At 54.0% G+C, this 13,703-nt stretch overlaps 1 protein-coding gene across 8 annotated transcripts; it reads left to right on the top strand.

Annotated features, from left to right (window-relative positions):
• The first annotated feature begins 174 nt into the window (after positions 1–174).
• Keap1 (kelch like ECH associated protein 1) lies at positions 175–9,008 on the top strand. 8 transcript variants are annotated; one of them, XM_004865503.4, is made up of 6 exons: positions 175–515; positions 2,077–2,762; positions 4,897–5,582; positions 7,171–7,376; positions 7,833–8,009; positions 8,330–9,008. In XM_004865503.4, the coding sequence occupies exons 2-6, from the start codon at positions 2,124–2,126 to the stop codon at positions 8,494–8,496; spliced, it is 1,875 nt and encodes a 624-aa protein (XP_004865560.2). In that variant the 5' UTR covers positions 175–515; positions 2,077–2,123; the 3' UTR covers positions 8,497–9,008. The 8 variants fall into 8 exon arrangements, with proteins under 8 accessions (XP_004865560.2, XP_004865558.2, XP_087057877.1 ...); XM_004865501.4 differs by having other exon boundaries at positions 294–515; positions 4,885–5,582; XM_087201751.1 differs by lacking the exon at positions 175–515 and adding an exon at positions 673–869.
• The last annotated feature ends 4,695 nt before the right edge of the window (positions 9,009–13,703 follow it).

Below are 13,703 nucleotides of genomic sequence, written 5' to 3' on the forward strand. Positions count from 1 at the left end.
GAAGGATCGCCGCGAGTTCAAGACCAGACTGAGCTACATAGTAAGTTCAAGGCCAGCCTGGAATACATAGCGAGACCCTGTCTCAACAAACAAAACACCGCGAGGCCTAAACTGTGCAGAGTTAAAGGCAGAAGCACAGGCGGTGGAGACGTCCCCAGGCGAAGCTAGCCAGGTTGGGGGCAGAGGATACAAGCGAAGAAGCCTGGCCTGTACCTGGGCAGGGCGGGAACCTCCTGTCCCGGTCCGCCGCGTCCTTCCCGCCCTCTCCCCGCCCTCTCCCCGCTCGTCCCCCACCCGACGGCGCCACTTCACCGGCCACGCTGCCGCCCGCAGCTCAGGTCCCCCGACAGCAGCGGCACCCCAGGATCCCGGGCTGAAAAGGCTGCACAGGATCCGCCAGGACCAGGCCGCGGCTCTCAGGCTTCCCGTAAGCGTGGCGAGTGCCTGCAGACGCCCCAGCAACCCCGGGGACCCCCACCGCGGGGGACACGGACGGAAGCAACGCGGGGGCCAAGGTGAGCACCGGCGCACGCGGGTGGACAGCAGCCTCCCTGGTCGGGGCTCGAACCCGGGGCGCTGAGTCCGGGCTGCGCCAAGCGCGCATTTGCGTTCCCGCCAAGGCGCGCCCCGCGGTCCCCGCGCTGAGGCCGCGCGGCTCGTCCACCGCGGATGGGGCGAGGGCGGGTGGGGTGGCCACCGCTGCTGTCCTGCTGTCCGCGGCCAGGGCTAGGGGACTCTTATTGTGACGAGGCCGGCCGCGTGTGCTTAGTCACGGTGACCTGCGCGCTGCGCCCCCCCCCCCCCGGCGGCGGCGATGGAGGCGCCCGGGCTCGGCAGGCGGAGGCGGAGCCCGGCGCAGCCATGGCGGGGTGAGTGAGCGACCTGGGCCCCGGAGAGGGCACCGCGGGCCACGCAGGTCGCAGCGCTGGGGTCCGGGGCTCCGGGGAGCCGCGCCCCGCGACCCATGCGACCCCGAGTCCCCGAGCACATCCAGGAGGGCGCGGCCCGGGCCGGTCTCGGCGTTGGACGGTGCCCTTTGCGGGGCGGCCCCAGAGCCCCCTAAATCTGGAGTCACCAGGAGCGCCGCTGGCTCCGCATTTCGGAGACCCCAGGGCCTTTTGGGGGCCCCTGGCGCGCGCCCTGGGGGTGGCAGCGAGGGCCCGCGGCGGGGTCACTTCCCGCTGCGGGCCTTGGTGGCGCTGCTCGGCGGCGCATGCGCAGTCGCCACGGCACGCCATGGGGAGGGGCGCCTCGGGGCACAGAGGACGCTTTAGGCAAAGACCCTGGGAGCTCAGAGCCTCGGCGCCCGAGAGGGGACCCAGCAACGCCCCGGGCTTGGTGGACGAGGGCGCGCTGCCAGGCACAGTACGTTGGCATCCCGCCAGCCGTCAGCGAGGACCCACTTGGCGACAGTTGCGCGTTGCCAGGCCCTCGGTGCGGTGCGCCGAAGAGAGGGGCCCCCTGCTGAGAAGCAGGGGGTGCCCTGCGCTCTGAGGCTCGGGGTGGGGGCGGCAGGGACTCCAGAAAGCCAGCAAAGGGGAGCATTTCAGCCCCTGATGGAAGTAGGGAGGAGGTGGCTCTGGGTTGAGCACGGAATACGGGGCACCCCAGCAGATCCTGGCCCTCCCCCGTTCCGCTTTCAAAACACAGCGCGTCCCTGCTCCGTCTCCGTCTCCGGAGTCTCCATGAATCCCAGTCTGCGCTGCCTGCTACTCCCTTCTAACCCGTTTCTAGTTCTTCTGTGTCTCAGTCTCCCCTCTTCACAGAGGCCTGAACTACCTGATTTAAGTAATTGCCCCCAGGTGACAAAGAGACTTACACGTGGTCACACTGCTGTTGCAATTCTTTCCATTTATTTATTTATTTTTATTTATTATTTTTGAGACAGGGTCTCACTGTGTAGTTCAGGCTGCCCTTGAACTCCCAACGATCTTCCTGCCTCAGCCTCCTAGGTGTTGGTATCACAGGCACACATCACCACATCCGGCTAGGAATCACTGTCTTTCAGTAAGGAGGCCTGGCAGGTGCTGGCAAGGCCCAGGCCCGCCCGCAGCCCTTGTCCTCTCCCTCCTCCAGGCCTCTGAGTGCCACTCGTGCTCTCGTTCCTTCTCACCTGGAACCCCATGCAGCCGGAACCCAGGCCTAGCAGGGCCAGGGCCCGAAGCCGATTTCTGCCCCTGCATTCTGAGTGCCCCGAGGGGGCCGGGGACACGGTGATGTACGCGTCCACCGAGTGCAAGGCCGAGGTGACCCCGTCCCAGGATGGCAACCGAACCTTCAGCTACACGCTGGAGGACCACACCAAGCAGGCCTTTGGCATCATGAACGAACTGCGGCTCAGCCAGCAGCTGTGCGATGTCACCCTGCAGGTGAAATACGAGGACATCCCCACGGCGCAGTTCATGGCGCACAAGGTGGTACTGGCCTCGTCCAGCCCTGTGTTCAAGGCCATGTTCACCACGGGGCTGCGCGAGCAGGGCATGGAGGTGGTATCCATCGAAGGGATCCACCCACGGGTCATGGAGCGGCTCATTGAGTTCGCCTACACCGCGTCCATCTCCATGGGTGAGAAGTGCGTGCTGCATGTAATGAATGGCGCCGTCATGTACCAGATCGACAGCGTCGTGCGCGCCTGCAGTGACTTCCTGGTGCAGCAGCTCGACCCCAGCAACGCCATCGGCATCGCCAACTTCGCCGAGCAGATTGGCTGCACCGAGCTGCACCAGCGGGCGCGGGAGTACATCTACATGCACTTCGGGGAGGTGAGCCCAGAGAGGACTTGGGGGCAGTGGTCAAGAGAAGGGCTGGAGACAGGTGTCATCACCATCTCCCTCTGGGATGAGAAGGGTCAAGGCTGGGAACTGGATCCGGGCATGCTGGTGCACATTTGTAATCCCAGCACTAGGGAGGCTGAGGCAGGAAAATCACTGCGAGTTCAAGGCCAGCCTGGGCTACATAGTGAATTCAAGACTAGCCTGGAGTACACAGCAAGACCCTGCCTCAAAAGGATAAAAGTAAAAAAGGCTAGGGCTGGGGATTTAGCTCAGTGGCATCACGGTTGCCTTGCAAGTGCAAGATCCTGAGTTCAATCTCTAGTACCAAGAAAAAAAAAAGGGCTGGGAACTGGAGGAAACCCAGGTTCTGTGCTCCTAGTCAGCAAATCTGGGGTGATTGATAAAGGTGTGGGCTTTGTGGTCACTGGGTGCCCTGGATTCCCTGCGGTCAAAGGTGGGGACAGAGTGTGGTGAACATGATAGCAGCCAGTCCCCAGGTGCACTGAACAGGTAGCCAGCCAGCAAATATTTACTCAGCACCTGTGACGATGCAAATTGCAAGTCTGACCCTTAGTCTCGTTGTCTTGGGTCCACACAGTGTTGTCTTTCTTTCTTTCTTTCTTTCTTTCTTTATTTATTTTATTTTTGGTACTGGGGATTGAACTCAGGACCTCACCCTTGCCAGGCAGGTGCTATGCTGCTGAGCTAAATCCCTGGCCCAGATAGTGTTGTCTTTATACGAGTTTCTGCTTTCGTTTTCATTTCTCTGTACAGGAAGTTGTCAAGAGAAAATATCCAAGAGTTATTTCTCAAAAGAGCACAAAAACAGGGCCAGGAATTTAGCTCAGTGGTGCTTCGCCTGCTTCGCAAGTGCAAGGTCCTGAGTTCAATCTCCAGCACCAAAAAAAAAGGAAAAAATAATCAAAAAAACAGCCAGCTATGGTGGCATATGTCTGTAATCCCAGGACTCTGGGAGGCTAAGGCAGGAGAGTCACAAGTTCCTGCCCAGCCTGGGAAAGTTAAACATTTAGTGAGACTCTGATGACTCAGAATGAAAAATAAAAAGGGCCGGGCCAGGGATTTAGCTCAGTGGTTCTGCTGCCTGCCTCAAAAGCACAAGGTCCTGAGTTCAATCCCCTGTACCCAAAAATAAATAAATAAATAAAAAGGGCTGGAAATGTAGCTTTCTTTGTTTAACTTTTTTTTTTGGTACCGGGGATCAAACTCAGGTCCTTGCACTTGCAAGACAGGTGGCGGAACCACTGAGCTAAATCCCCAGCCCCCAAATGTAGCTTTCTGTGAAGGCCCTGGGTTCAGTCTCCAGTTATGCAAAATATAAAATAAAATACTACATGTCTTTGGGCTAGGGATGTAGCTCAGGAGTAGAGTGCTTGCCTACCGTGCATGAAGTTCTGGGTTCTATCCCCAGCACTGTAGGGAGGAAAAAAGAAACTATTGTCTTTGCCCATTTACCTGTACCTGTACTGCCTGCCTGGCATGTAATATTAGCTCATTAAATCCACACCATTTAGAGACTCCTGCTGCTTGACTATCTATCTATCTTATCTATTTATTGGGACAGGTTCTCACTTTGTAGTCAAGGCTGGCCTTGAATTCACTATGTATCCCCAGGCTGGTCTGGAACGCATGACAATTCTCCTGCCTCAGCCTCCCAGGTATTAGGGCGAGAGGAGTGCGCCACCACGCCCTGACTGAACCTCAAACTAATTGAAACTCCATTTCACAGATAAGAAAACTGAGACTGTCAGAGGTCGGTTGAGTAAATGGTCCAAGATCATTGAGTGAAACTAGGTGTGGTGGTGCACACCTGTCATCCCAGCACTGTGGGAGGCTGAGGTGGAAGGATTCCAAGTTCCAGGCCAGCCTGGGGAACTTAACCAGACCTCAATAAAAAAAATTCTTTGAAAGGACAAAAGGACTAGGGACATAGCGCAGTGCAAAGGCCCTGGGTTCCATCACACACACACACACACACACACACACACACACACATGCATGCATACATGCCTACACATGTACACGCACACACATTTTTTGCATAACCTGGTTCCTTTGGGAAGGACCCATGGGAATCAGCCTGTCACACTAGCGCCCTCTGCAGGTGGCCAAGCAGGAGGAGTTCTTCAACCTGTCGCACTGCCAGCTGGCGACGCTGATCAGCCGGGACGACCTGAACGTGCGCTGCGAGTCCGAGGTGTTCCACGCATGCATCAACTGGGTCAAGTACGACTGTGAGCAGCGACGTTTCTATGTGCAGGCGCTGCTGCGCGCAGTGCGCTGTCACGCGCTCACCCCGCACTTCCTGCAGATGCAGCTGCAGAAGTGCGAGATCCTGCAGAGCGACTCGCGCTGCAAGGACTACTTGGTGCAGATCTTCCAGGAGCTCACGCTGCACAAGCCCACTCCGGCCATGCCCTGCCGGGCGCCCAAGGTGGGCCGCCTCATCTACACGGCCGGCGGCTACTTCCGCCAGTCGCTCAGCTATCTGGAGGCCTACAACCCGAGTGATGGCACCTGGCTACGCCTGGCTGACCTGCAGGTGCCCCGCAGTGGGCTGGCAGGCTGCGTGGTGGGGGGGCTGCTTTACGCCGTGGGTGGCCGCAACAACTCCCCCGACGGGAACACCGACTCCAATGCCTTGGACTGCTACAACCCCATGACCAATCAGTGGTCGCCCTGCGCCTCCATGAGTGTGCCCCGCAACCGCATCGGCGTGGGCGTCATTGACGGCCACATCTACGCCGTGGGGGGCTCGCACGGCTGCATCCACCACAACAGTGTGGAGAGGTAGGTGGCACGGCCTGGCGTCTGCCTCCATCCAGCTGTGGCTGATGGTCCCTTCGGGATGGCAGGATTATCCCTAATGCAGATTTTGGTTTTTGGAGACAGGGTCTGGCCATGTAGTTCAGGCTGAACTTGGACTCACTGTGTTACCCAGGCTGGCTTCTGACTGACTGCAGAGATCCTTCTGACTCAGCCTCCTAGGTGCTGGGATGACTGGTGTGGACCACCATGCCTGGCTTCTCCCTGATGCTAAGTGTGTCTGCTTCCTGTCTTCAGGAAATGGGAGCAGGCAAGGTGAAGCTATGAACTCCTAGGAAATGTGTAGCCAATGACCTTGGACCCTGTTTCTGGGGCTGGGATTTCCTGATGGGACTTTCCCAGACCCATATGGCTCCTTTAAAGCCTGGCATGGTGGCACACGCCTGTCACCCCAGCACTTGGGAGGCTGAGGCAGGACAATCCCAAGTTCCAGCCCAGCCCGGGCAACTTAGTGATTTAGCAAGATCCTGTCTCAAAATAAGAAATGAAAAGGGCTGGAGGTGGAATTCAGTGCCAAGGCCTTGGGTTCCATCCCCAGCAACCCCCAAGGCCCCCCAAAACAAAAGCAGGCTCCCCAGCTGATGTGTTGGTAGAAACCTGGAATCCATGGGTTCAGCACAAGGGAATTCAAACCAGTGCGTGAAGCTTCTAATGTGTGTGGTCTATGAATAGGATGGTGGGATGGTGCATCACCCTCAGCAGGCCACTTTCAAGAAAGAAAGGGACACTATTAATAACTCCAGGAACACAGGTATGGACCAGAAGTGCCCGGGCCAACGGGACGTGCGGTGGGCCACCTCTGTCACCCCCCATGAGGAAGCCAGCTGGGCGGTAGCCTAGATGTTAGTGTCGGGTTCTGGAGTCCAACACTAGTGCCACTGCCCCTTGGTGACCCTGGAAGTGCCCTGCCACCTTCCTGGGTCTTCCATCTCATCCTGTGTAGCGTGAGGGACAATAAGAATGTCACTGCGCCCCAGCCCAGTTAGGGTTATGTTGATGTCACACACTTAGTGCTCAGCCTGAGCCCACAAGATGGACAGTGTGACCTTGCTTGGACTGTGAGCCTCAGTTTCCTTCTCTGGAAAATGGAGCCATGATCCCTCCCTCCTTGGAGGACTGGCTGTCAGGGTTCAAGGGGTCAAGTGTGAGCCGGGGGTGGTGGTCCATACCTGTTATCCCAGCACACAGGGAGGCTGAGGCAGGAGGATGGCAAGTTTGAGTTCCTCCTGGGCAACTTAAGGAGACCAGATTTATTGTCTCCAAATAAACCATAAAAAAAGGTTGGGGATGGAGCTCAGTGCTAGAGCACCCCTGGTTTTGAACCTGAGCACCACCAAAAACTAAAAAAATTCAAGGGTATAAAGAGCTGGAGGGCCAGGGATTTAACTCAGTGGTTCTACCGCCTGCCTCGAAAGCAAAGCGCAAGGTCCCAAGTTGGATCCCCCGTACCAAAAAAATGAATAAATTAATTAAAGAGCTAGAGAGTACTGGCCCCATAGGCAGTGTGCCCGTGGAGGTCATGGTGTCGCCATGGTCCTCGTGTCCATTGCAGGTATGAGCCCGAGCGGGATGAGTGGCACTTGGTGTCCCCGATGCTGACCCGGAGGATCGGTGTGGGCGTGGCTGTCCTCAATCGCCTGCTGTACGCTGTCGGGGGCTTCGATGGGACGAACCGCCTCAACTCGGCTGAGTGCTACTACCCGGAGCGCAATGAGTGGCGCCTGATCACCCCCATGAACACCATCCGCAGCGGGGCAGGTGGGGGGCTACAGAGGGGGAGCCCAGGATCACCCTACCCGGCGCCTGCCTCAATCCCAGCCCCGAGGCGCAGGCAGAGAAGCTACAACTCCTAGGCTCCACACCTCCCTCCTCTCTCTCTCTCTCTTTTTCTTTCTTCTTCTTTTTCTTTGTGGGATACTGGGATCATTGATGGGTTCATGCACGCTAGGCAAGCACTCCCTACTGAGCCACACACCCCTAGCCCTTTTTATTTTGAGACAGGATCTTGCTAAGTTACCCAGGCTGCCCTTCAACTTGCGATCCTCCTGCCTCAGCCTCCCAAGTAGCTGGGATCACAGGCGTGTGCCACCATACTTGGCTCCTGGCTTTGTTTCTGAGGGGTTCCTAAAGATGGGAGAGGAAAGAGGGAAGGTGGTGGCTAGGGTCCCCCAAATCCAGGCCCCAGAGTGACCCCTCCCAGTTGGTGTGGTTTAGGAGTCTGTGTGCTGCACAACTGTATCTATGCTGCGGGCGGCTATGACGGTCAGGACCAGCTCAACAGCATGGAGCGCTATGATGTGGAGATGGAGACCTGGACGTTTGTGGCCCCCATGAAGCATCGGCGAAGCGCCCTGGGGATTACTGTGCACCAGGGGAGAATCTATGTCCTTGGTGAGAACCTGGTGGGAGGCAGGGTCTGGACTGACCCCTTTTTAACATTTTTTCAATGCTCGGGATTGAACTCAGGACCTTGTACTTGCACGGCAGGCACCATACCACTGAGGTAAGTCCCTGGTCCTTATTCATTTTTAATTTTGAGAGGGTCTCACTAAGTCTCTAAGTTGCTGAAGGCTGGGCTCCAATTTGGGATGCTCCTGCCTCAGCCTCCCACAGTCCTGGGATGACCGGTGTGCACCACCACACCTGGCTGTCCCTCTTTCTGTCCTCAGAGGTGGCATGAGTAGTGACTATACCCTCTGCTCTCCCTGCAGGAGGCTATGACGGTCACACGTTCCTGGACAGCGTGGAGTGCTACGACCCAGACACAGACACCTGGAGCGAGGTGACCCGCATGACATCCGGCCGGAGTGGGGTGGGTGTCGCCGTCACCATGGAGCCCTGCCGGAAGCACATCGACCAGCAGAACTGTACCTGTTGAAGTACTTGTGCTTCTTCGGCAAAAAAAAGAGAGAGAAAGTGACCTGACCCAGAGCATTGTTTTCATACATAACACAGGGACAAAAAAAGTGACAGCAGATCCCCGTCCTCTAGGAGGGAGCTGGGGTACCTTCATCCGCAGGTGACAGCCAGGAAGAAGAAAGACCAGAGCAGGAAGCCACGTGCCCCTTCAAGTCGCCCAGGAGTGTCCACAGCAGCAGCCTGGGACAGGGGGCGAGAAGGAGACTGGGCCACTGCTTGCTGTCACCTCCCTTTGGGGTGCAGGTGCCACTGAGGCTGGTTTTGTTCCTTGTGTCTTTGCAGTCCGTGCCCATAGCCCCAGGCAGGGGCCAGGTGAGGCTTCTCGGGCCAGCGGTCCCTGGAGAAACGTGGTCCCCAGGGCTGGGTCCCTCCAGAGAAGCCACTGGTGAGCCAGAGGGGACAGTTGTTCTGTTGATAAATAACCCTGTAAGTTTCCAATGAAAATAAAGAACAGACTAACACTGTCTTCCACCCAGGCGTGAACACAGTCTGGAAGCCCTGGGGACAGAAGCAACAGAAAGCTTTTCTCCTGAAATACAGTGGCTCCCTTGGATTTAGGGTATGGATTTGAAACCAATTTGTTATCTCAGCTTCTTACATTTTGCTATGTAGGGTGCCTCTTTCTCATGGGCGAGCCATGAATCTGTCCCTCACTTTTGAAGCCAGTGACTTAACTCCTTGTCACCTCCAGGGCCCCCAGAGGTCTGTTTTGTATGCACAGCACAGTTTACTTTGTTTGTTTGTTTGTTTTGGTATCAGGATCGAACTCAGGTCCTTGCACTTGTAAGTCAGGCATGGAACCACTGAGCTAAATCCCCAGCCCTAGTTTCGTTTGTTTTTTTGAGACAAGGCCTCTCTATGTAGCCCAGGCTGGCCTCAAACTCAGTGGCGATCCTCCTGCCTCAGTCTCCTGAGTGTTGGGATGACATGGGTGTGCCATCATGCCCAGCTCAGCACAGTTTACATTTTTTTTTAATAGCAAAACACTTACTGGTACATTTTAGGCATACATAATAATAACACTCATTACAGGGAATTTGCACCTGTACATGGTACATCCCACCTCTTTTTTCCCATCTTTCCCTGCCCCCATGTACAAAACCTTTGTTTCCATTTTTCCTTCTATTTTCTTTTTTTTTCTTGTCCCTTCCTTTCTTTCTCCTTCCCTCCTCTCTTGTTCCCCTTCCTATTTGAACACTTTCTTCCCATTTCCCAGCATCCATGATACATTTCAGTCCTTATTTCCACATTCAGCTCCTCACAACACAGAAACAATGTGGTATTTAAACGTATATCTGATTTATTTCACGTAAGAGTATGGTCACAAGGCCCATCCATTTAGCTATAAATGTCTGAAGCTCATCCTTCTTTATGGCAGAGTACTACTCCATTGTATAAAAACCCTACATGTTCTTTATCCATTTGCCAGTTGATGGCCATTTGGGCTGTTTCTAAGATTTAGCTGTTACAAACTGCTACTATAAACATGGATAGCACAGTTTACATTTTAAGACAAACCATCTCAAACATACCTTCTGAATTTCATAACAATCTGGCCATTTTTTTAAAAAGTGTAAGTCAGTTTAACTTTACAAACATTTCAGCATTCCAAACATACAAAAAGTCACAGAACATCAAAAGTTGCATTTGAATGTGGAAGGTTCTTAAATCTTCATTGATTCGGTGGCTACTTGCTGACTACAAAGAGTTCTGCAGCTTATTTAAAAATAGTTTAGGGCTGGGGATTTAGCCCAGTGGTGCTGCTGCCTGCTTTGCAAGAGCAAGGACCCAAGTTTGATCCCCGGTACCAAAAAAAAAGAAAAAGAAAGAAAAACAGTTTAAATTTGCACTTAACAAGAAAAACAAATCCAAACACTTCTCATGCCAACAATCCTGTCATTTTCCTGAAACTTGATTTTATCTTGGTTTTTATTTTTTGATGTGTGTGTTAATAGGGATCAAACCCAGGGGCCTGCTCTGCTCCCAGAGCACTTCAATGCAGTCTGCATTCTCCGATCCCAGCCAGCTGCTGGGAAGGGAGGTTAGAGGCCCCAGTCAGAGCAGGGAAAGTTCCAGAAAACCCCAGAAGCATTGTCTAACTGCAGGGGAGGGCTGTGCAGACCATGCATTGCCTGAGGTTACAGCCCCAGTGCAAAGCCCGGTTTAGCTGACTCAGTTTCAACACTTTGAGGACCAGCCCAAGAGTGCACTTACCTGCAAAAATGGTACTTGGACACATGCTGGGGTGTTAGGCCCTTTGTCAACTGCTGCCCCAACACAGGTGGGGTTCTTTCTTTTCTTTTCTTTCCTTTCTCGATTTCTTTCTGGAGACAATGTCTCAATATGTAGCCCAGGCTGTCCTTGAACTTGCAGCAATCCTCCTGCCTCAACCTCCTGAGCAGGATGACCAACTTCCCCAGGGTTGCCTGGAACTGTCCCCATTTGAACATTCAGAATCCCTCAGCCCTGGTTAAAGCACAACCAGCCGAGCACAGTGGCGCACTCTTGTCATCCCAGCACTCTGGGAGGCTGAGGCAGGAGGATCTCAATTTGGATCCCAGCCTGGGCAATTTAGTGAAATCCTACTTCAAAATAAAAAATAAGAAGGGTTTGGGAATGTAGTTCAGTGTGAAGGCCCTGGGTTCAATCCTCAGTAGCCTCCAAACAACCCCAGAACTCCATTGGTCACAAGACAGGGCAGCCAGGGGCTGGGAATAGGGTGCAGCTCCCGTATAACCCTCGAGGAGCATGGATACAAAGGCCTTGAGCTCCATCCCTAGTTTAGGGGTGTGGGGAGACCAGGACATGGGGCATCTCCCAGATGGAGGCAATGATGCCGGGAAGGACAATGTCAGGAGTAGTTGATGTCAGATGTCCCTAATGAAGAGGGAATGACTCTGGGGTAACTCCCAAGGACAGTGCCAAGTGTCCTCCTAAGGTAAGGCAGACCGATACCAGGATATTCTCAGGAAAGGAGAAGGACGCCAGGGTTCATCTAAGAAAGTAGGAAGCATGGGCCGGGGATTTAGCTCAGTGATTTCGCCGCCTGCTGTGTAGGCTCAAGGACCCGAGTTCGATCCCCGGTAACAAAAAAAAAAAGGAAGTAGGAAGCAGCAGGCGTGGTGGCTCACCCCTTTAATCCCAGCACTTGGGAAGCTGAGGCAGGAGGATCGCCATGAGTTTGAGGCCAGCCTGGGGTACACAATGAGTTCAAGGTCAGCCTGAACAAGGTAGCGAGACACTGTCCAAAACAAACAAAAACGTAGGATGCATGCTGGGGGAAAAAGAAAGTGATACAAAGGTCACTTCATCTGTCTCACCTGCCGCTCCCCAGAGTCCCGCCTGGTCTAGCCCTCAGGTTCCAAAGGCGAAGTTGCCGCGCTCCTCATTGGCTCTTTCTCAGCTGATGACAATTTTGCCAGCCAATTGTAATGCAGAGAAAAATTCTCCCCCTTGTCCTCGGGCCACGCCTTTTATCCCTTCTGCGCGTGCGCCGCTTCCTGATTCTGCTGTAGCTCCCCATCCCCACTCTAGGGGGCGCTCAAAGACTTGCGTTCCCAGTCCTTCCACTGTGCCCAGGACCTTTTTTTTTTTTTTTTTTTTTTTTTTGTTACCGGGGATCGAACTTGGGACCTGGGCTTGCGAGGTAGGCCCTGGAACCACTGAGCTAAATCCCCAGCCCTTTTTTTTTCTTTTTTCTTTTTTTGAGACACAGCCTCACTGTGTAGTCCAGACTGGTGTTGAACTCATTATATAGTCCTGGCTGGACTCGAATTCATAACAATCCTCCTCCCTCAGCCTCCCGAGTGCGGGGATGACTAGTGCGCACCACCACGCCCAGCATGGATCTCTTTTAATATCATGTGAAAGACAGTATTTGAGGGGAAAACTGGGGATTGAACTCAAGGCCTTTGCACCGATCTACATCCCCAGCTCCCATTTTATTTATTTACTTTTTTTTTTTTTTTTTGTAACAGGAATCGAACTTGGGACCTTGTGCTTGCCAGGCAGGGTACGGAACCACTGAGCTAAATTTCCGGCTTTATTTCTTTATTTTTATATTTTGAGACAGCACCTCACTAAGCCACTAAATTGCCCAGCTAGGGCATGACAGTACACACCTGTAATCCCAGCACTCAGGAGGCTGAGGCAATGAGACCCTGTCTCCAAAAAAAACCTAAACAAAAAAAGAAAAGAAAGAAAGAAAGGCTGATAGCAACTTGAGTGAGCTGATTCGGCCCTTGCCCAAGTCCCTTTGGCCATTCAGATTACAGGACCTTGTGGCAGTGCCTTCAGTTTTTGCCTGGGGACAGAGGAACTCCCCACTCAGGAAATTAAGAGCCAGCTGATGGTCACATGCCACCCACACCCTGTGACCCAAATTCTCAGTTGGCCATTGTGTACCAACAGGAGAGGTGTTTGGGACATGACATCTGCCCTTTTTGCACTTGGGGAAACTGAGGCCAGGAGCAACAAGGCCTCCCCAGGGCCACCACACTATCTCCTGCAGCCTGGCATTGGCAGTCACCATCTGATCCCTGACCCGATGCCCTTTCCCCAGCTCTGCCTCCTTTGCACCTCTCTGGGGACAACGTCTGGGTCTCCTTGTTGCTTCTTGCACAATGTTCAGACATTCCACCTACTTTTTCCATTTTATTTCTCCCCTCTGGGTCCAGGTTGCCTCCTACTCCTTGGGGGAGGGGGGCTGTTTTATCTACTGGGAACTTTTTTTCTTGTTCTGGGGACTGAACTCAGGGTCTGCCCTCTATTTGTTGAGACAGGATCTTGCCAAATTGCCCAAACTAGGCTCAAACTTGGGATCCTTCTGGCTCAGCCTCCAGAGTGCTGGGATTACAGAAGGGTGTGACTGCTCTCAGTTTACTGGGAACCTCTATAGCCACAATCAAGGAGGGAGCTTTGTAAGCCCAAGCCCTTTCCATGAACTCCCTGGTTTAAGGTCCAGAACTGTACAGCCTGGCACAGTAGCTCCTGGACACATGTGGCTACTTCATGCAAAGGATAATTAAAATTTCAGCCCTTGAATAGCACTACAGTAGTACAGTACCAGTGCCCACTAGGACACATGGCCCATGTCTGACTTGCTCCGTAATACAGATACGGCACAGTCCTATCGTGAAATTTCCCTGGATGACCCTGCTCACAGGC

Source organism: Heterocephalus glaber, unplaced genomic scaffold (assembly GCF_053883595.1).
Source record: "Heterocephalus glaber isolate CG9 unplaced genomic scaffold, H.glaber_assembly_v1.0 deba00001760, whole genome shotgun sequence".
NCBI lineage: Eukaryota > Metazoa > Chordata > Mammalia > Rodentia > Bathyergidae > Heterocephalus > Heterocephalus glaber.

What these genes read in the sequence shown, in the direction of transcription:
- Keap1 (XM_004865501.4), top strand. Translation starts at nt 2,124, where the DNA reads ATGCAGCCGGAACCCAGGCCTAGCAGGGCCAGGGCCCGAAGCCGATTT. An exon ending in TCTACATGCACTTCGGGGAG is followed by an intron (nt 2,763 to 4,884) that starts GTGAGCCCAGAG and finishes CTGTCACACTAG; the next exon opens with CGCCCTCTGCAGGTGGCCAA. An exon ending in CACCATCCGCAGCGGGGCAG is followed by an intron (nt 7,377 to 7,832) that starts GTGGGGGGCTAC and finishes GGTGTGGTTTAG; the next exon opens with GAGTCTGTGTGCTGCACAAC.